Consider the following 21,332-nt stretch of genomic DNA (forward strand, 5'->3'; position numbering starts at 1 on the left):
GCTGAACCCAGAATATGTATTTTTAAACATTTCAGTAAAAACACAGGTGAGGTGCTCATCAGCTTTTCTGTATATGTATTTCACTCCCCCAGTAAAGAGAAAAATCTATTTGCTATAATATCTGAGAGTTGAACGTGCTGTAAGAGATCCTTGCCTAAAACGAAATCCTTCCTGGCGGAGAGGATGTGACTTTTGTCATCTCAGAAGAACAAGAGATGGGCCACAGCTCTGGGTTTTATTCTCTCATCCAGAGATAATTCACTGACTAATTCTTTTCTTTGTATCAGCTTTTGCTGCCCAAAAGAGTTGCAGACCCAAGGGCTTTGGTGTGGCCCAGGGCCGAGGAGCACACATTCGCTGTTGGAGGGTCTTCGTGCCCACCGTCACTGCCCTGTCCCCGCGGTGCTTCCCAAGTGCCCGCTGGGCCGGGCCTCGGAGGGGCTGCCCGCTTCCTGGGGGCTGCCACCCAGCCTGTTCTCCTAGCTGCCATCCGCACCCTGCTTTCACCCCAGCTTTTCAGAAGTTCGAACGGGAGTCCAATCGCTGTCATCCCCTCACTAACGATTCCTGTTCTTAAGGGTCTGATGGACACAAGGAAGAGTGATCACTGAAGGATCTGAGAAAGGGGAGCGCCGTGCTCGGCAGATGCTGGCATCCAGGGACCTTTTCCAAGATGTTTCAGGCCTCGTTCTCCGACTTGTTTAAGGGCAGAGAATAAGGTTGCAAAGGAAATCAAAGCCTGATGTGGAGAAACGAAACATGAGGCCTACTGACTTTTTAAAAACATTTTAAATAACATTCTCTAAGGTTTCGTTTTATACTGAAGGCAGCTGTAATAAGTTTTGGAAGGCGGTGTAAGGTTTCGATTACAGAGCGATCCAGCTTGCAGTTTTTGTACCCAAAGTGAGAAAGGGCTGAGGGGGAGTTGGGGTGGCTAAGAGGTTATTTTGAATAAGGTGAGAAAACTTGAAAGGATGAATTCAAGACTGTAAGCGGTAACATTTGGTACGCTGTAATTTGCAAATGCAATAACATGAAACCATTGCAAAGGTGGTGGGTTTTTTTTTTTTTTTTTTTTTTTTTTGGTGAACATAGTCCGGATAGCAATGGAATAACTTAATAACCAGAGCGCAGCAGCACGCTGACCACAAGTAAAACAAGACTGCAGCCCCGTCGTGGGCCTTTCCCGTGTTGCCCCAGTGACGACGTTCTCCGCTGAAGGCTGGCGCAGCCTGGAGCTGTCGTGCCGCGTATGAAAGACCTCATTGTTCACGGGCATCGTTATTTGGTATTACATGCACAGTGTTTGCTTGTGAAACGATTTATGAGAAACAAGCATGTTTAAGAAAGAGGACTTGGTTTGAAATTCAGTTGATCTGGCTTATGACATTTAAGATTTTATAGTACCTTTGTTTCTGAGAATAAATATTTAGGTCCACTGTAAATGTTTATCTCTGAACATGCAAACACATGCACGCAAAACTGGAAAACTGAGCCGGAGAATGAACCGATACCTGACATTCACTTCTCTGTGGAAAGGCGTAAACTACCTCAATATTTGATAGGTGCAGAGGTGCCTATTTTGTGAACTTGGCTGGCCGTGTCCAGCCCGGAGGGCAGTGCTCCTTGGGCTTAAATCTCTTGGGAGGAGGCCTGGTGGGGAGAGTGTGTGTGGACTTAATTCTGTTCTTCTCACGTGGATGGGGCGAGCCGGGGTTGAACCAGAGCTCTGTCCCTGCCAGCTGCTAGCAGGTCCCTGTAGCATCCAGCTGGCCGCCAGGCTGGACCAGGAGACTCACAGTGGCCCATCGCTAGGATGGTGTCTCAGCCAAGCAGTGAGTGTTTCTAGTGATGCTTGAAAGCATCCCGGCTTTGACATTTTCTGCCCCTAAAAACTAGGAGCCTCGACTTCTGGGCTCTTTGCTTAGCCTGTGCGGGTGATACTGTGAAAAATGAATGACTTCTTTGGGGGATCTGAAATCTTTATCTTTTTAATGTAAAAATATAGGTGTCTGTGAAGTGATGGGAGATTCTGGAATGAAATGTGCTCAGAGTAATTGCCAGCACTTTTTCTTTTTTCGATTTTCCCTCCCTCCCTCCCTCCCTTCCTTCCTTTTTTTTTTTTTTTTTTTTAAGTTTTTACAACCAGCAACAGGCTTATTGCAGTAAAATCGATTTGCACATGGTCTGGCTCTTGTCCAACACATTCCACTAAATGACATTTTAATCTGAAAGCCCAGATATAGAAAGGCTTAGGTAGCCATCGTGCTGATTGGCTGTCTCCCGCCCAGTGCGCGGGGATACTTAGGCGCAGCATGGAGACATCCTTGCTGTGTTGGGCCTGTTGGCCTGTCCTCATTTTCCATGGTGGTGTTTTAGGCTGGAGGGTGAAGGCAGTGGTACCCACAGTGCGGAGAGGGAAATGGGCGGTGGCCCGTGCGTACAGGTAGGTGGGGATGGAGTGATATTTGTGAATGGACGGATGATTGGGTATGTGACTCTTGACTGAGCTGCTGTGTAGGAAGGTTCCAGTCCAGTTGTGATTATGGTGCCTCTGTGGACAGGATCACACAGCAGGCTGGTCTGTTACTTGATTCTTGAGGAGCCTGGTGTGTGTTTGCTCCTGCACCTTGGTGTGGGTGCCTCTGCAGGGTTTCTGCAGAGACCGCCTCTGAACCGGAGAGTTTCCCTAGAGACTGAGGCAGATGAGGGAGCGTGGAAAGTAATTGCTGGCTTCTTCTCTATGGGGCCTCCTTTAAGACAGCCTGAGACATGGCCAGGGTTTGGGAACCGGTGTCGCTTTTTGTTCTTTAGGTGCCACATCTGAATAAGCTGAGGAATGTCTGTCTGTGCATCTAGCATGGGATGCACAGTGACACTTACTACTTATGGAGGAGGTGAATGGGGGCATGGGACAAAGAATGACCGAATGGAGTGAATGCCACAGCAAAGAGATGAAACCATTTGTTCATAACTTTGGGCCTTAGTTTTTTAGTTCATTTTCTTTTTGAAACAATGGATGGGAGTCTTCTCAGAGCATCTTAGAAATGCACGGGGAGACGCTGCCTATAGGCACCATTTTGGAATTCAGGGCGACCTTAACGTTAGTCTTGTCGCTTGCCTGGGATTTGTTAAGCTGACGACCAAGGTGACCTTCTGATGGTGTCCCCAGTGGGATGAGAGAAGAGGCTCTCTTTCCCCGCCATTTGTCTTTTAGATTGTCGGAATAAAATCTTATCCCTTGTTCGTCAGGTGGCCACGGACGTCCAGTGACTCATGACGTAGTAAGTTCTTCTCTCAGTTTTCTAACTAAGTACTCCTTTCACAAGGGTCGCGCTCCAGCCGTCTCCTTTGAAGTCGTTTTTGTTCTGTGTCAGGCTGTGGTGTTATTTCAAAGGAGTCAGCCAGCAGGCTCGAGGCCTTTTTGGCTTGAGTTCACGGTCAGCCTTCTGGACAACACAACTTATTTGTTCATCTCTCCCCGCCCCCCCCCCCGTCCTGGCCCTGCTCCCCCTTCCACCCCTCTCTCCCCCAGAGCGATCGCCACACCGGCCCATCCTCCAGGCCGGACTACCGGCAAACGCCTCTGCTGTGGTCGGAGGCGACGTGGAGTTTGTCTGCAAAGTGTACAGCGACGCCCAGCCCCACATCCAGTGGATCAAACACGTGGAGAAGAATGGCAGTAAATACGGGCCCGACGGGCTGCCCTACCTCAAGGTTCTGAAGGTGAGCACGTTCTGAATCCAAAGGCGCCCACGGCCGGGGTCTTCCTGATGGGTTTGGCCACAGGTTCTTTGGCTTCCCGTTGGATTTGAGAGAAGACGACTCTCTTACGCGTTCAGCACAGGGTGTGTTTAAGAATTAGCAGATCGTTAGGCTTGCTGATAACGCCTCAGAAGGGAGCCAGGGGGTAGCGGGAGGACTGCCAAAGCTGGAGTCAGAATAGTGGAGCTCTTTATCGGCCCTGAGGTCTTAGATGGGACATTTAGGCTTAGCTGCACATCTATAGAAGTGGTAATATCTCCCCTACAGGGCGTTACGCGGAGTTAATGGGATGAAGTGGCCAGAAGGAGCTTTGTAAACTCGAGGCGTTGGTACAACGTTTATTGTTACACTGACGTTGTCTTCTCTTAATATCCCTTAATATGACGTTAGGATCACATTTTAGTAGCCACCTTTTAGAAACAATTTAGACTTTCCTTTTAAGAGAGACCCCTTAACCTTGGAAATTCATTCACACGTGGTTTAGTGATAAGCTTGAGAAAGTATTCCTGCACTCACGTAATGTTGAACAAGGAAACTTTCTTTCCCCTTGTAGTTCTTATTTGGTTCCTTACAAGACCTTGTTTTAATAGCACCAGCCTCTTTATTTTTTAGATCTGTCTTGCTCTTCAAGATGGTGATAGCAAGCAGCAGTTAAGTCTGTACAAATGCTTCTGAGTGCACTGCCTGCCACGTCTCCCACGTTGAGCTGCTCATAGAGAATGGCCTCTAAAAGAACAGTCTTCCAGGGCTTCCCTGGTGGCACAGTGGTTGAGAGTCCGCCTGCCGATGCAGGGGACACGGGGTTGTGCCCCGGTCTGGGAAGATCGCACATGCCGCGGAGTGGCTGGGCCCGTGAGCCCCGGCCGCTGAGCCTGCGCGTCCAGAGCCTGTGCTCCGCAATGGGAGAGGCCACGGCAGTGAGAGCCCCGCGTACCCCCCCCCCCCCAAAAAAAAGAACAGTCTTCCAGTAGGACCATAGGAAGCTCAACTCAGGACATTAAACCAATGAAGTGTTCTCTCCAGCTGAGAACACCAAGTATCCAAAAACCTGGAAAGAGATGACCAGCCTGGGGAACTGCGGACCCGTTCTGCAAGGGGATTGATCACACCCTTCCTCCCCTCTCCACTGGGTCACTTCTGCTGTCCACTGGTTGACTTGTTTTCTTCCTTCTAAACCCACAGCCCTTTGATGTTGCTGTTTAGATGAGATGGAGGTTGTTTTTCTGTGGTGTGTTGGTGGTGGGACCCTAGGTAGTGTGAAGTCCTTCCTGGTTGGCCATTATATTGTTCTCCTATGTCTGTTCCAGCACTCGGGGATAAATAGTTCCAATGCAGAAGTGCTGGCTCTGTTCAATGTGACTGAGGCGGATGCTGGGGAGTATATTTGTAAGGTCTCCAATTATATAGGGCAGGCCAACCAGTCTGCCTGGCTCACTGTCCTGCCAAAACAGCAAGGTAACAACGTTTTTTTTTTTGTTTTTGTTTTTGTTTTTGTTTTAAAGAAGGCTGGATATAGAAGCTGAAAAGACTTGGTGCTTTGGGAGACTGCAGGCAGCTTATAGGATAACTCTGTGGTCTTGGTATATTCATCATAATCTTTCTTTGGTGATGCAGCTGGTGTGATACCAGCAGCCATGGAAAAATGCCCACAATATTCAAAGTGCTTGCTCTAACTTCTTCTAAAGGTTACCTTCCACCCCCACCCAGTTTTTAAGTTGTTCCTTCTGGTTTATCTCGTTCAGGCTGCACATCTACCATCATTACTGCACATCAGCACCATTGTAAACGCACACCGGCATGCCTGTTGAATTTGTGGCATTTGCATAGCAGCAGAATTCATACCTCCCCTGCCCCACATTTTGAAAGAAATATTGGCATGATATAACTGATTCAACAGAGCATCATTTTCTTGGTTGCGTAACTGATGCTTAAGGAATACTGTCCTTGACTTTGTTTTCCCAATTCAAGGATATTCCATCTGAGTGAGTAAATGTACTGCCGGCTGCTGTTGAAGACAGCAGGTTGCCTTTCTCGATTTGTCATGACTCACGTTCAAATGTTTGTATTAAGAAAAGGAAAAAAGAGTCCGGTTTCTTTGCTACCAGGATCATGTCTTCTTCCATTTTCTTTCAATGCAACGTATGTCAAGATGGTTGCGCAGGAGTAAAAATAACCAGAGCCTGCTAACCAGCACAAACTCCCTTCACCCTGGTGGTTCCCACAGGCCTGGAAGGAGGTGCCAGGTGTCCACTTGGGCTTATCTGTGGTATGCTGTCTTACGACACGACAGTTTAGACAGAACCATCCTTTTTTTGAGGTGGGAGTCTGCAGCCAACAGGACCAGAACCCAACTTGGGCTTTTTGGTGCCATAGTTTTGGAAAATCACCCCTATATCCAAAGCAAAGCAAAGCAAAGCAAAGGCCAAGAGAATGGATCTCTGTGGGTTGATTTTTCCATGCCTTTGATCGCATGCATGTATGTCTAGGTGGTGAAGCCAGTGTGGTGACGGGCCTGTGGAGGTGAGCTGCTCCGTGTCGCTCAGTCTCTCTTGGTTGTGGGCTTTGTGGATGGGCTGCAATCGGAATCTTCCGGTGGCCGGTACCCTCCGGAGCCCCCGGTGCGACGCCTCATGGTTCCATGGCCCCCTCCACAATCATTCCTGTGTCGTCTAGCCTTTTCTCTTGCTTTCCTTGTTTTCTAGGCCGCCGGTGTTAATACCACGGACAAAGAAATTGAGGTTCTCTATATTCGGAATGTAACTTTTGAGGATGCTGGGGAATATACGTGCTTGGCGGGTAATTCTATTGGGATATCCTTTCACTCTGCATGGTTGACAGTTCTGCCAGGTATATACTGCTCTTTCTCTCCATGGTTTTTTCCCTCTTCTTGGTTGATTGCTATAAAATTAACACAGCTTCTGTTCTCAGAAATGGCCCCTTTTCCCCTTGCATAAAGAGTTTTTTAAATGCTTAAAAATTATCCCCCAGGGATAAGAAAGTTGTCTTGGAAATTCACTCACAGTGAGATCCCACCCTCACATTTATGATCACGTGAAATTTCACCCTTCAAACCCAAAGGGATCTTATATTTTTAGTGAGTCATTGGGTCAATGTATAGATGTACCCATCCCCCTTTCTTTTAAGGACGAAGTTGAAATTACTTTGTAAAATCCAAAGTAATTTTTTCTCATGTCAAATTCCATTTTGCTAAAATCCCATAAGTACTTTTATTACTTTTGTTCTGCTTTCTATTTTTAACAAGATGTAAATAGATGGGTGTATGCTGAGGTGCCCGGGGAGAAGCACGCCCGTGTGTAGGGTGTACAGAAGCAGTGTGTTACCTACCTTGGGGATCGGTGGCTTGCTGCATGATGGAATGGAACGGACTCTCAGTTGGCTTTTACTGCAAAGCATGCTCTTGCCATCTTGGGCTTGATGTTATTTCTACCCTACAGAGAAATCAACATCACTGAAGCCCTGTTGCCTAAACATTGCTGCTGTCTGAATCTTTAACCGATATCTCTATCCTAGTCAAGCTTTCTTGATGATTACTATCTCCTTTAATGCATCTGTCTCTTCGTCATTTCCTTGGTGAAACTGCATAGACTATGGTTTGCTAGCTCATAATGTGCCACTCCAGTTATTAATTCCTTATTTTTAAAGTGCGGTGCCTACCTGCATGCTTAGTTTATATCTAGTAAAAATAAATTGAGCATTTCGTTTTGTGCTGTGCTGCTAAGAGTTTTGACTGTCTTGCAAATAGTTTTCTGTTTCAAATGTGTAAGCTTTAAATAATGCCATTGCATTCGTTTTTCCTTTTGTTGTGAAGCTGCTCTGTGAATATTTGCTCTGAGACAATGAGATGCCTCTTGTATTGAGCTTGCTTTTACTTGCAGTACTGCATTCTGCAGGTGCCTGATTGGCACTTCTTAACCAATTTGCCTGACAGTACAAGCACATTAACTAAGAATGCAGTTTGAGAAAAATACTACTTGGAAATACACTGCTTGTCGATTGACTTAAGCACTAAGGAGGAAGCAGACATTATTGGAAGTTGGTATAAGAATGTGCTAACTTAAGTAATTATATGTATCCTCACATGCGATATTATCTCTATTTTTCCTTGAAGAGAAAAGTTGCAGTGACATCAGTATAACAAGATACACAAAAATTTAAATGGTTATTGATGAAGGAATGTTACAAGCTTTTTATCGTATGGACGTAATGATTCTATATTATAAGCAATTCAGTCTTTATATTAAATGCATTTGTTTGTTTAGTTGAATAACCTACTGGACTATATTAAGAAATTTGAACCTTTTCCAGTCCGGCCTACTAGGTGAATATTTATCTCATGTCCTATGGAACTGTGTTCATCTGGGTCAATGACTTTGTCGCATCTTCCTTTGGAAGAGCTTTTACCCAAATAAGACCGAGGCACCATTCCTTTAGAAATAAAACTGGGCATCGTTCATATTTAAGAATTTTTAAATGGTTTGCCTCAGAGACCGTCAAGGAAGACGACTATCCTTTTATTGAGGTTATGGTTGGCTGCCTTACTCTGCCCAAATGTCTAACAGAACGTGACCTCGTAACCTGCCCCTTGTAACTTGGTGGCAGCCAATCCACCACGATCGCAAGATTGCAGAGGCCAGTTGAGGATAGAGATAGTGACCACCTGGGCCCAGGTGGTAAAGTGAGGAGCCCTTGGCTATTCATCTTCGTTTGGAAGAGGTGCACGGCTGGCCCGGAGCCCATGCCCTCCTGCAGCACTGAGTTATCTTGCCTTGGGAGCGGTCGTCGCCTTTTGATTCCTGTAGTTCTGCCAGGATGCATCAGTCCAGTGTCCTAACTCTGTGGCCTGCTTATCTGTTCCTCTCGTGTGATCTGCAATCTAGCTCCAGTAAGAGAAAAGGAGATCACAGCTTCCCCAGAGTATCTGGAGATAGCCATTTACTGCATAGGGGTCTTCTTGATCGCCTGTATGGTGGTGGGGGTCATCGTGTGCCGGATGAAGAACACGACCAAGAAGCCGGACTTCAGCAGCCAGCCGGCTGTGCACAAGCTGACCAAGCGCATCCCTCTGAGGAGACAGGTAACAGAAAGTAGATAAAGAGTTTGAAGAACCTAACCCTGCCCCACGCCCAGCCAGCTCTTGGGCCTCCTCCTCTGCCTCCGTGCCATCTTCTACTTCTGGGAGTGTCCCTGTGCCAGTGGTTCCCATGGGCCTCTTAGTGGCCATCTGCTGAGTGTCTGGAGCTTGGAGGGTCAAGTCTTAGTGCATCAGTGGGGTCCACCGAGTCCAGTTCCAAGGGCAAGAAAGCCCAATGGTTCAAGACTCTGAGCTCCTCCGCATGACTGGAAATAACCCAGGAGGCAGCGCCCTGGTGCGTTTGGTGGGACTCGAGTGCAGTGGTCTCTTCAGAGCATAAGCCCCTTTTGTTCCTGTGATCTAACGCTTTTTTTGGAGACAGGCTCATGCCAATAGTTGGAAAGCAAGGGACTCTAGTTCTCTTAGACTTTTTTTTTTTTTTAAGTCAAGGTCAGAATTCTGTCCCTGGAGGTGACTGAACTACTGCCCCATGAGCTCTGTCTTAACTGAACTTTGGCGCCACCTCTTTGATTCTTAAAATAGAACCGTATGCCCGTAGTGTATTGTTTGCACTAACATTGTGACTGTGGATTCGGTGGCAGAATGATTTTTTTTTTTTTTTTCGGTACTCGGGCCTCTCACTGTTGTGGCCTTTCCTGTTGTGGAGCACAGGCTCCGGACGCGCAGGCTCAGCGGCCATGGCTCATGGGTCCAGCCGCTCCGTGGCATGTGGGATCTTCCCGGACCGGGGCACGAACCCGTGTCCCCTGCATCGGCAGGCGGACTCTCGACCACTGCGCCACCAGGGAAACCCCCAGAATGATTTTTATAATGAATAGGGAACAGATTGTTGTTAATCCCGCACTTGGTCTTTGGTGGTGACTTTTTCCTTGTGTGTTGCTCCTGACTGGTTTGCTATTGCTTTGGGCAGACAGGGCAAGATGCAGCCTACCCCTCTGCTTTAAGCCAAAACCCTGCAGAGCTGACAGAGCAGGCAGTGCTCTGATTCTCTCTCATGCTCACGGAGATGGAAAGGGGAAACAGGTGTGAAGGCAGTGTTTCCAGAAGTACTTGGAACTTGGTTCCGATAAAGTCATGTTTTTTGAAACAGCAAAAGGAGGATGCCTACCTCATGGGCCCTGACTCGGTGTGCACTTCAGTTGAATTTACGGGGCGCTTGTTCAAATTGTAGACTCCTTAGTCTCAGTCCCCGAGATTCTGGTTGAGTAGGTCTTGGATAGGACCAGGAACCTGCATTTTAAGCAAGTCCTCCAGTGATTCTGAAATGCACTCTGAGCAACTCTGGGTTAATCCCAGCCGTGTCCCTCCTGGGACTTCAGGTGGCGATGACATTTTCTGGACAAGGCCCTAGCAAGGATTAGGGACCATTCGGTCAGCAGCGGTTTTAGCACAGATCCGGCTGTTCTCAGCCCACCTCCGAACTCCGGGCTGAATGGGTCCTTGCTGACTTCGTTGAAGCCACGTTTCAAGCAGGTCTTTCTAAATGGAGGCTGAGGGTAGCATCTGGAGTATGTGTCACGTGCAGGCAAGTGCTCAAATGGTGTTAAGAGTTGGGGGGGAGAAGGGTGCCCATTGGTCCCCCTGCCTCCAAGAATGCTGTTGTTATTAAAATGGTACCACTGTCATTCTTGGGGCCAGGGCAGCGATGATGAGGCCACTTGCCTGATTCTGGGAGAGTCCAGTCCTAAGGTGACTCTTACAAGCTGGTACCCTTGGTGACCTTCAGGTGATGTGGCCACCTCTCCCCAGCCCTTGCTCCTTACCAGTTACCTCTGGGCCATTCTTACAGCCACCATCTTGAGAGCCTGGCTCCAGGGAGCTGAAAGAGGGCGTGGTGTTCCCATCTCTAGTATTTTTTTTTTTTTTCTAATAGGGAAAAATGCTGCCTTCTAGAGGAAACCTGTAATTTGGTGTAGCTAGACCATTGTCCTGTAATTATTTCATCGTCTTTTTTTCTGCAGCTGCTACAATGCTCTTCTCTTTATTTAATATAAAAGAGGCAGATGCCTTTAAAATCCCCTCGACTCAGCTCTGTCCATTGTGTTTTTATTTCTCTCTGGCTGACTGGCCTTTCTTCATTGTCATCTCCACCTAAGTTGGCCATTTCTCCTCTGCCCCCCTGTGTAACTAAAGGGAACATTCGAGCTCTTCCTCCTTTTTTATCCCTCCCTCCTTCCTTCCTTCCTTCATAATTTTCTGAGTGCTTAGTCTAACCCAGGTTCCATATAAGACATGGCCCGTCGCCTTCGCCAGTGGCTCCAAGGTCATTTGGGGGCCTTCATTTGAGATGCAGTTGCCTTGTGTTTCAGTAAAAGGTCGAGTACTGTAAGAGAAGCAGAGCAAAGTGTGCAAATACCAGTTCCCTGGAAAAATAAATCTCTGGGAGTTTATTTGTGGAAATGTTAACACATCCCAGCTGCTCATATGGGATGCACTGGATTCTTCACAAAGAGCGATTCGTCCATAATAAGCACAGCCCCTTTGGTGGAGGAGCCGCTTATCAGGTAGCTGGATAAAAGGGGGTTATTGGACTGTAGCTGGAATGAAAAGCCCCAGAAAAAGGCCGGCAGATATGTTGATGACGGAGAGCATACCACAGGGATGCCACGCATGCCTTTACCTGGCACAGGTGAACCTGTAATCAGCTGTCTTAGGGGATGGGTTTTTCCTAGGCATTTGCTAGGCGCCTGTCATGCTGCATGTGCCCGGCCCTGTTTATTACACGGTAGCATTCTGCGTCTTTGTGGTGAGTCCGAATTTCATCTTCTTGGCCCTGACCCTCGCCCCTCCCCGGAGGTGCACAAACCGCATCTCACTCAATCAATCATTGCTCCCTTTTTAGAACAAGAGAAGGTTAAAAACAGTTTTTTATTCTACTGTGAATTTTTTTTTATTGACATTTTCTAATCTTTACTGGACTTACCAGTGTAAGACAGACATTTGAGTTTATTTGTTTTTGAGACAAAAATACGTTTTCTCCAGTACCTAGGAAGAAATTCCTTGTGATCATTTCCCAGTAACCATGAATTTTTTTGAGACTCTCTATGCATTTTGATGTTTGGGGAAAGAGAAACAACTTTTAGGTCGCGGGGAGGCGGGTAGCACGGGGCATCTCCTGGTTCCCCTTGACGGGGGTCCTCCCACATTCTGAGCTGGGGCTCAGGCAAGGGGACCAGCAAGAGCCAGTCCAGAGAGGGGCGTCTGCGTGAGCCTGTCGGCCCTTGTACAGGTTTCCAGGGCTGCTGGTGGACGGCGTGGCCATTGTGAAGCCTACCTTGCACATCCGTGAATTACAGGGAGGGCTACCCTTCCCGCGTTTTGCACAAATTGGTTGGGTGGGGGCAGGGAGGGGTGTGAAGGGAATTGAGGACGTCTGTTCAGGAGGCGAGCAGCCTCGCTGCGTTTGTTGAATTGGTTTTTCAGGGAGCACATCAGCCTCTTTCTCTGGAGCCAGGCACTTCCATAGGGCATGATGAAGATTCAACTGTCTCCATAAACAGATAAACACAGCTCCTGGGTGGGGACATACACATGGGTATAGCTCATGCTGTCTCACCACCAGCAGCATCTCAGAAGGGGCTGCAGGTTTGTTTGATTTTCTTTTTTCAGACTTCAGTTTCACCTTCTTGGCCGCCGATACAGATAGGTTGAAAGCCAGAGAAAAATCAAGGGCTGACAAGGTCATGTTTTATAACAGTGTCTTTGAGGCAGATGGCACATTCCCAGGGGCGTCATGAACAGGGCAAAGATGGCGTGTGTGATTCAGGAGCCAGTTCTCGGGGCCGGGTATGAATGGCTATGAAACATACCGAACTCCGTGAAGGGCAGAAGCTCATTTACTACCTAGCAGCTAAACAGCGTGATCTCGAAACATTCTCTGTATTTTGGTCAATCAAGTGGTCTAATGAAACCTCGCCAGTTCCAGAAAGCATGTGGATAATTAGATGGTCATGGATGGTTTAACTGGAATTTGCCCTTTTGTGTGGGCGCCTGGCCCTCCCAGCCCCCATTTGGCCATTCTCTCCTCTCCGCTTCCAGAAGACACAACAGTTTGGCTAAGCTCGGGCCTGGGTGCGATCTTCTAGGAAGACCAGCCGGTTGGGGTTTGATAGGTTTACTCTGGAGAGTCCTGGGGGGAGGTTTGGGGAGACGGAGACTTGCTAAGGGAGAAAAGTGCGTGCCAGATCAACTACCCTGCCTCTTTACCTAAAATTTGTTACGGAAGGAAAAAAATCCCGTCCCCACACCCCTTGGACCTTTATTTCAGCTCGGGGTGGTGAAGGCATTTTGCCTCCTGTCGGGGAATGATGGGCAGGGCTTATAGCAAACCTGTGTTAACTCCAGGACCTTGTGCTTTGGTCTGGGAATGCGGACCCGTGGACTGAGGGTCAGGGGGTTTCTCTGGCTGGTTGTGGTCCGTTTGAGTCCTCAGAATAGGCAAGCGCACAAATATTCATACCTCTTCCCTGTGGCATCTGTGCCTCTGTCTGCTCTGTTCTCTGTGGGCCCCCCTCTCACTGTTGAATTGAATCTAGTATTAAAAGATAACATAGTTTCTCGGTGGCCCTTTAAAAAGAAAAGAAAAAAGCCCCGCTTCCTTGCTTAATCTCCTTTATGTACCGTGGAAATAGACAGAAAGCACATTTAGTTAAAGGCTTGATTTATGGCACGAGGAATTTATGGTAAAGAGATTCTGGAAAGTGAGGAAGCTGAATTGAGGCGGTGAAAAAACATGCTAAAAAAGTGCCTGCCAGGATTTGGGAGTGGGGAAAAAAGAGCTTGTTTTAGACTGTTAATGTTTATTGTTGTACATAACTAAATGATCTCTATCGATGGACTATTTTAAAATCAGATAAAAAGAAAACCCAGAAGTGAAGAAGCAGATCTGATAGGGAGGATTATGATTTTGTGCCCAAAGAAAATAGCGATCATCTGACATTGCTGCAGAAGTAGGATTCAGAGGTGGACAGTGGATTTCCTTAAGGAGTGTGGTCCAAAGGAGAGAAGCTCCAGAAACACGGTGTTCCACGGAGGAATTGCCTGCAAGGGGTCGTGCCAGCCCTGCAAACACGTTGGCACGCCAAGTGAAACGGAGTGAAGAGAAAGCCAGTCATATTTTACAGTCTCAGAGGGGATTTTAAAAGCATAGTAAAAATGCATGGAGGTAAAATTAAGATATACGTCCACAGACAGAGTGATTGAATTCTGTCGTTTCTTACACTTGGGGCATTTTCTTACCTTTTTTCTCTTTGTGTGTTTTACAAAAGTATTTTCCAGATCTGTACGTGGAATCTAAACCTCTACACTTAATGTGAGCAAAATTTCCATAACTTTAATCATAGTGACAGCAACTAAGTTTGGAAAGGTTTTCCATGTTCAAAGCTCTCACCTTAAAACCTTGTTGGAGACAATCTGTTTGTGGGGGAAGATGTATATGGGTGTGAACTTTTGTCACGGTCTGTGGGCAGAGATTCCTTTGGGGTCACAGGTTAGCCGCAGAGCAGTTAACTTCTGACTGGATGTTTCGTTTTTCTTTCTGAAGCGGCCTCTAAGCCCTGTTTGTCATGAGGACTTTCTTGCTCTCCAGCTTTCCTCTTGCCCTGAGACCGTGCCCTGACTCCTGGGTCCTTAATTTCTGGGGTTTGCTTTTTTGCTCACTGGAGCCCCGGCGCATCCTGGCTGTGAGCAGAGGATCTAGTCTTTCACACCGTTAAGGCAAGTCCTGCCCTTAACACCGCCGGTGGGGTTTCTCTCTCCCCCACTGCACACCATGTCACAGGAGCTCACACACAGAACAGCCTTGGGCTCCAAGTCCTCGGGCTTCCCCGGGGGAGGGGCCCCGGGGGAGGGGCCATCTAAGCTCCCTTGGATCTGAGCAGCAAATGACTCTAAAAAGATGCTAAGAGAAAACCATTGTGGGGTTGGTAGCGAAAGTCGACTGAGCTCTCAGCAAGTGCCAGGCTCAGCACCAAATGCTTTATGGGTGTGACCTCATTTTACCGTCATGGTGATTCTGTGATGTGGGAACTGTTCCGGTCTCCCTTTAACAGGTGAGGAAACTGGAGCTGAGGAACGACAAGTGACTTGCTGAAGCCCTCACAGTTACTGTTGGAACAGGGATCCCACAGCCCGCGGTGGTGCACTTGGTCAGGATGCTGCCACCGGCTCACGGCCCCACATTATAAACAGTGTGCAGGGGAAGGGCACCAGCTAGGGTTGGCTGCTTGGCTAGGGGAGGTCACTGGGTACCCACACGGAAGGACGCAGAGACGTCCCAGCACCCAGCCTCTAGCCCAGGGAAGGGGTGACAGCAGTGATCTCGTCATTTTAACTCATTTTAGAAGTCAGTATATTTTAAGCATATGCCCTGTTTTCCGCCCCCACAGTGCCATGCCTCAGTCCAGATCCTCTTTATTCTTAAAAATATTTTTGTCATTAAAGAAAAGCGCTTTGTTTTCGTAGAACGTAAAAGAGATACATATGCATGGGAATGAAATTCAGATGGTTTAGGAAGTTCTGAAATAAGACATAGTCTACCCCGTCCCTCAACGTCCTATAATCCCTCTCCCCAAAGGTGACCACGGCTAAGGCTCTTATATATCCTTCCCGAGGCTTGCTTTCAGTGCCCGTGTCCTCACACCTTGCCATGGGAAGGCTACTCCTCTGCGTTGTGTCCTGAAGCCTCAACCATGTGTGATGTGCGAGGACGTGGCAGGGAAGGCCAGACGGGCCTCTTCACCCAGAGCTGCGCCCCCCATCACCGCCCCAGGGGTTTCTCCCTCACCATGATCCCAGCACACCATGCACAGGAGTTCTGGCCACCCTGCGGTCCAGCAAGGAGGGTTACGCTGCTGGCCTTGGAGCGGGTGTTCGTCTGTGAGATCTGCCAGCCCTCGTCTGGTTGGGCCTGTAACTGTCTCATTGCCAGGCTGACTTTGACTCTGCTGTTCTGAATCTTCTTGCCTGTCATCTTCAAGCCCGCTTCCCACTGCAATGAGTGGTGATTTTTGCTTCTTCCTGTGGGAGACCTTTTTGTCTCTGAGAACACACCAGTCTCCTTTTGCATCCATAGCTCAAAACCGACGCAGGGTGTTAGGATTTTGGGAATTATTTTTAGCCCAACTTACTCCTTGAATCTTTCTGAACGCTTCTCTGCAGCTGGAGCTCAAGACATATATATGTGGTCAGTGAAGGCTGTGGAGGTCTTGAGGACGTTACTGGTGGGCCCTGCAGCTGAGGTCAGCGCACTGCGGAGGTCGTTTCCACGGGCTTTTCGTCTTTTTCTTTTTGCTTCTGCTGTTTTGCCTCTGTGGCCCAGACACTTGGGTGTGAAGCCTCAGCCTCTTAGAACCATATCTGTTCATGAGGCCCCTCTCAGCTCCAAAATTAATGATTGTCCAGTTCCTTAAAAAAAAAAAAAAAATTATTTACTATGCTCACAGTGAATAAACATCGATCATACTGTCTGCATAATAAAATTTAGGAATAACAGCCTTTGACAAAAGACTGCTCAAAAGGCTCAGCAATGTTTTCATGTACATTTAAAAAGATAATAGAAATTCTGTGTTAAAAATTGCCTACTTCTTGATATTAATACTAAAACCAACTTCCTATTCCTGAAATGATTCCCTCCGAATCCATTATTGGACATCTTCTCAGGTTTCCTCCCTGCTTTTTAAGGGCAGTCTGGGTTTAAAAAGGAGAGAATCAACATTTTTTAAGTAAGACGTTCCCAGTATGTTCATCTTTACTTGGTCCTTGCCACCTTGATTCAAAAAGTGTTTGTAAGCACAGCTGGGAAGAAGGGTTGATATGGGCAGTCATGCAGGGCACGGAACCACGTTTGAGGGGTCACGTCAAACCCCAGATTCCAGCTCTCTCTGGCCAAAGTCTTGTTCACGGTTTGGAATAAGGTGATGGTCAGGCGGCCTGCGATGGTGTTTTCCTTTCCAGAAACCAGCACGGGGAAGATGATATATTTAAGAAATAACCATTTTATCAAATGCAGACTATAATGGATTAGAGTAAATGAGAAAACTCAGTGAAGCCCTGCAGGCTTCCCCGGGGGGGGGGGGGGGGCGGAGAGAGGAGCTTTCCCACGAGATTGTGAATAAAGAGGTATTTTTCTTTCCCTTGACTCTTCCACTAGTTTCTGAAGCTGAAGTTGACAAGAGGCAGTTGATTTTCTCCAAATGGCCTGGGCGTCAACCAGTTCCCAGAAGGACTAGGGAGCAGCAGTTAGTGGTCCCCAGTGCCTGGGTTTCTGGTTACCTTGAGTAAAGGCATGTGGAGCTACTGGAATGCTTTTCACATTCAAATCCTAGAGCTAGTTCCTTGAGGTATTCTGCTTACATTTCAAAAGACAGAGCTGATTGAAGAGCCGATTTTCCAGAAGTTTTTATGGAATCTCATAAGCACAGCACTGATTCACCATCCCTGCTGGTCTGCGGGCAGGAGATTGATAATCCGGGGCTCCAGTACAGGCACAGGGAAAAAGGCAAGAATGAAGCCCATGGGGTCTGTCTCTATGTCCTCAAGTGATTATCTTGAGGAATTAGGACAGAAAGAAGACATTTTTTATCAGGCACTCTCTAAAACTGTTGTTTGGAAACCTGGCCTTAGGACCGTGTAATTTGGATGAAATCTAGCACATACTGCATGGATGGGAAGACAGAGGAGTTGGAATCCAGGGTTTTGGTCCTAAATTCACGACTTTGGCCAACCCTCACCTTCCCACCTTTCTAAGAGCTGACTGGCTGGCAGGGCTCTGGCCGGCTTCCAGCCTTCTCAGGTGGAGCCAGGATTACATCTGTGTCTTTGTATTTTGTATCCAGGTTTCTGCTGAGTCCAGCTCCTCCATGAACTCCAATACCCCACTGGTGAGGATTACAACTCGCCTCTCCTCAACGGCAGACACCCCCATGCTGGCGGGGGTCTCCGAGTACGAGCTGCCAGAAGATCCAAAATGGGAGTTTCCAAGAGATAAGTGAGTACTTCTGTGGGACGCATCCCTGAATGGGGACTGAAGTATAAAATGGGGATATTGGGCTGATATTTTCTTTTTATTACCCTTAACTGCCAAGGTCTTGCTTTGATGACGTCAGCAGGAGTGGGTAAGATTGTATCTAAATAACCAACTCGAAGAAAAACAAAGAACGAATTCTCTCTCTCTCTCTCTCTCTCTCTCTCTCTCTCTCTCTCTCTCTCTCTCTTTTAATAGTTCTTTTAAAACAGAGCTACTAAGCCATGGCTGATCCCCAAACAAAATGGTACCTTGGTAGCATTTTTTTTTTTTTTAACTTTCTAGATAATTCAAACCCAGTCAAATGGAATAAAAGTGGGATTATCCCATTTATAAAACAGAGTTGGCATTCCAACTTCTGGTTCCTAGAACATGTCTGTCCTACAGTTCATTTCCTTAGAGAAATTAGGTCTAGCATATAAATTGCCTTAAGAATCTTCACCCAGTGTTGCTGTTTTTAATAGTTATTAATATAATATTGGGCTAGAAATCTTCAAATACGGTACCTGACATCGACTTTCTTGTGGTCCCTAGTATTTTCCTTATCGGATGATATGGGTGTGTTCCAGTCAGATGTTCAGTCAAAGTGTGGCCACCTGGGCTTTGCCGAAGGCATTGTTGGGAGCTGTGTGTCTCTTGGTCTGGCTTCAAGTTCAGGGACTTCGGATTCTATTGGGCTGGATTGGAATCCTGGCTCTGCCAGCCAGTGGCTGGGCAACCTTGTGTGAGTTCCCTGATTCTCTTTGACCTTCATTTCTATGAAATGAAGGTCATGGTACAGACCTCCCAGGACTGAGCACAGTTCTTGGCTCATGTGAATTTCCCTTCCTTCCATTTCCCTTCATAACCTGAGAGATCTGAGCTGCAAATCTCAGCAAGCTGCCAGAGCTGGGCATCGAGTCAGTGGACAGATCTTGGACTACCAGCCCTCCATCTTCTAGCCAGGGACCAGCCCCCGGACTCGCCTTCTGAAATGAATATGATGGTCATTGAAGGGCTGTCAGCTCATTTCCAGGGTCTCTCTTGTAGTAATCAGGGTCCACACAGCTTGAGAATAATGGAAGGTAGAAATCGCTGACTATACATCTGCATCAAATCAGCTGGAATAAGCTTTTGACCTGCTCATGTACAGCAACCCTATTGGTCTTGACATTTGCACTATCTCCGTGAGATTATGTCGGAGAAGTGTCTAATTACTAGAGAAGGAACTCATACACAAATTTGGAAATGCAAAGATAAGCTTTTCCAGTGTCTGGATATCATGTGCTCTCTTTGGAAGGAGAGATAGCTTCCATGGCACTTGTAATTTTGATTCACACAGCTCCAACCAGCTTTGTTTTCTAATGGCTCGTTACTTTAAATAATAAACAGCTCATTTATTAATGGGCAGCATACGTTAGAACCAAATTATTGTACCGGTATCATTCTGTTAGAGTGTTAACGGAAATGATTTCCAGTTTATTTGTGTACTATTCATTCATTCAGTACTTGTTTACTGAACACTTAACCAGTGAGGTACCAGAAAAAACAAAGAATGATTTCTTTACCTGTAGAATGTGGAAAGGGGGTGTTTCTCGTGAGCCCTCCCAGCTCCCTGGTTTGATTAAACAAGTAGGTGGGTTAATGTGCACATTCCTATGGATATAGGACTGAATTTGGGAGCTGTGGTCATATTTTAAGAAACTGCAGCTCTCAGCTTCAATCTGTAGTTTTTGCCACCTGTGACACCACTGGCAACAGTGGGAGTCTGTCTGTTAGCTCCCACCCGGGGTACCCGGAGTGTGGAAAATCTGAGTGCAAAGCATTTCAAAATAGTGTTTAGCACAACCGTAGGTGGAGCAGATTTCCAATGAATGAAGGCTATTTAGAAGCAGTTTATTAGATCGGAGGCAGAACGTTATACAAAGAAAGGATTGTTATGCTTGTAGCAGCAGGGCAATAGGACATAAATTAGCCATTTTTCCAATGCAAATGTTTATTTTCTGCCAAGATATTAAATTTAATTTTAGCTCAGGGTAGACAGGGAATGACCTCAGCATAGCACACACTGCCCTCGGTCTTTGCTGTGACTTTTGCAAACCATTGCGTACTTACCAAAAATACTGCTTACTAGTGGCAGCTTGGTACTTTGCTGTGTTATGCTTAAATGAAAAAAACACATTCATAAGTATTCCAAAGTCTCTTCCATTCGGTTGGTTTCTGGAACGCCCAAGGAGTCTGTGTGGCTATTAGTACGCTGTATGTAGAGCTTCTGAGCTTAGAAATTTAGTTTGTTGTGTTCACTTTGGATTTTCTTCATTATTAATTTTGGGTAGTCATAAGGATTTCTAAACGATTATGTAAAAAAAAAAAAATTCCCCCAATTTCTAGCATTTCCTTTTTCCTTTAATGAAAAAAATAGAGATTCCTTGAAATGCGTTTAAGATTCATATCTTGTAACTATGGCCCAGAATGTGACCATAAAATCCACTGGTATTCGAATAATAGCGATTTTTAAAGACATCACAGAGACAAAAAATAACAGCTTTAATGGTTTTCTTTGAGATATTCTAAATTATGAAAATTCGATAGGCTCAAGATCAAAAGCTCCTCGTTTTTAGCACTTAGGAAGGCTGACCACCTCACTTGCAAGGATACCGTCCATAAAGAAAATAAATCGAGAATACAAATGTGAAATTCAATAGCTGTTCCAGCAGTAATTGACATTCTCTAAAACGTCACTAAGAAAATACTCAAGCGCATGTGTACCCCAAGTCTCATTAGTTCCATATGATAAATGCTCCATGCTTTTGTAAGCCGCTGAAAGATTTTTATATTGAGTTCAGGAATTTCCCTCGCTACACCAGATGCTGTTTGCTAATCCTCTCTTTACACATTTAGGCTGACGCTGGGCAAACCCCTGGGAGAAGGTTGCTTTGGGCAAGTGGTCATGGCTGAAGCAGTGGGAATTGACAAAGAGAAGCCCAAGGAAGCAGTCACTGTGGCCGTGAAGATGTTGAAAGGTGAGTGGGGCGGAGGTGGGGAGGGTGGGGGAAGGGAGGGGTGAGGGCGCCTTATCAAGAATGTTCCTTTTGTGGCATGTGAACTCTATCATGGCAGGGGGTTAGAGAGCACATAGTTGACCTAGGGGTTGAGAAGTTTTCAGTATAAATCAGCATCTTGGACAGACTATTTATCTTGAGCTGTGTGCACTTATAAAAAAGAAAAGCCAGTTGTATTGGGACGTGGCAGCCTCATTCCCTTTATATTTGTACGTGCTTAGAAAGTATCGACTCACGTAGAATTGATTAATTTAGATGACTATTGGTATGTCAGATTCAGGACCCAAACCTTAATTTACAAATGAAGGAAAATTGGCCTTTTTAAAGGGAGAAAGGAGGCTCAGGGAGAGGAGGACACACTTACTCCTTTGCAGGAGGAACAAAGCAGGAA

General features: G+C 46.6%; 1 protein-coding gene across 3 annotated transcripts in view; it reads left to right on the plus strand.

Annotated features, from left to right (window-relative positions):
* Positions 1 to 21,332, plus strand: part of FGFR2 (fibroblast growth factor receptor 2) — a 105,623-nt gene that overhangs the window by 64,300 nt on the left and 19,991 nt on the right. Inside the window, exons 5-9 of one of the 3 annotated variants that reach the window (XM_007469562.1) lie at positions 3,536 to 3,726; positions 6,468 to 6,612; positions 8,664 to 8,860; positions 17,713 to 17,864; positions 20,781 to 20,902. In XM_007469562.1, coding sequence (XP_007469624.1) covers positions 3,536 to 3,726; positions 6,468 to 6,612; positions 8,664 to 8,860; positions 17,713 to 17,864; positions 20,781 to 20,902 — 807 coding nt within the window. Of the gene's footprint in view, positions 1 to 3,535; positions 3,727 to 5,072; positions 5,221 to 6,467; positions 6,613 to 8,663; positions 8,861 to 17,712; positions 17,865 to 20,780; positions 20,903 to 21,332 lie in introns of all 3 variants that reach the window. The other 2 variants (XM_007469560.1, XM_007469561.1) reach the window with 2 other exon arrangements.

This window comes from Lipotes vexillifer, unplaced genomic scaffold (assembly GCF_000442215.2).
Source record: "Lipotes vexillifer unplaced genomic scaffold, Lipotes_vexillifer_v1.1 scaffold240, whole genome shotgun sequence".
Lineage (NCBI taxonomy): Eukaryota > Metazoa > Chordata > Mammalia > Artiodactyla > Lipotidae > Lipotes > Lipotes vexillifer.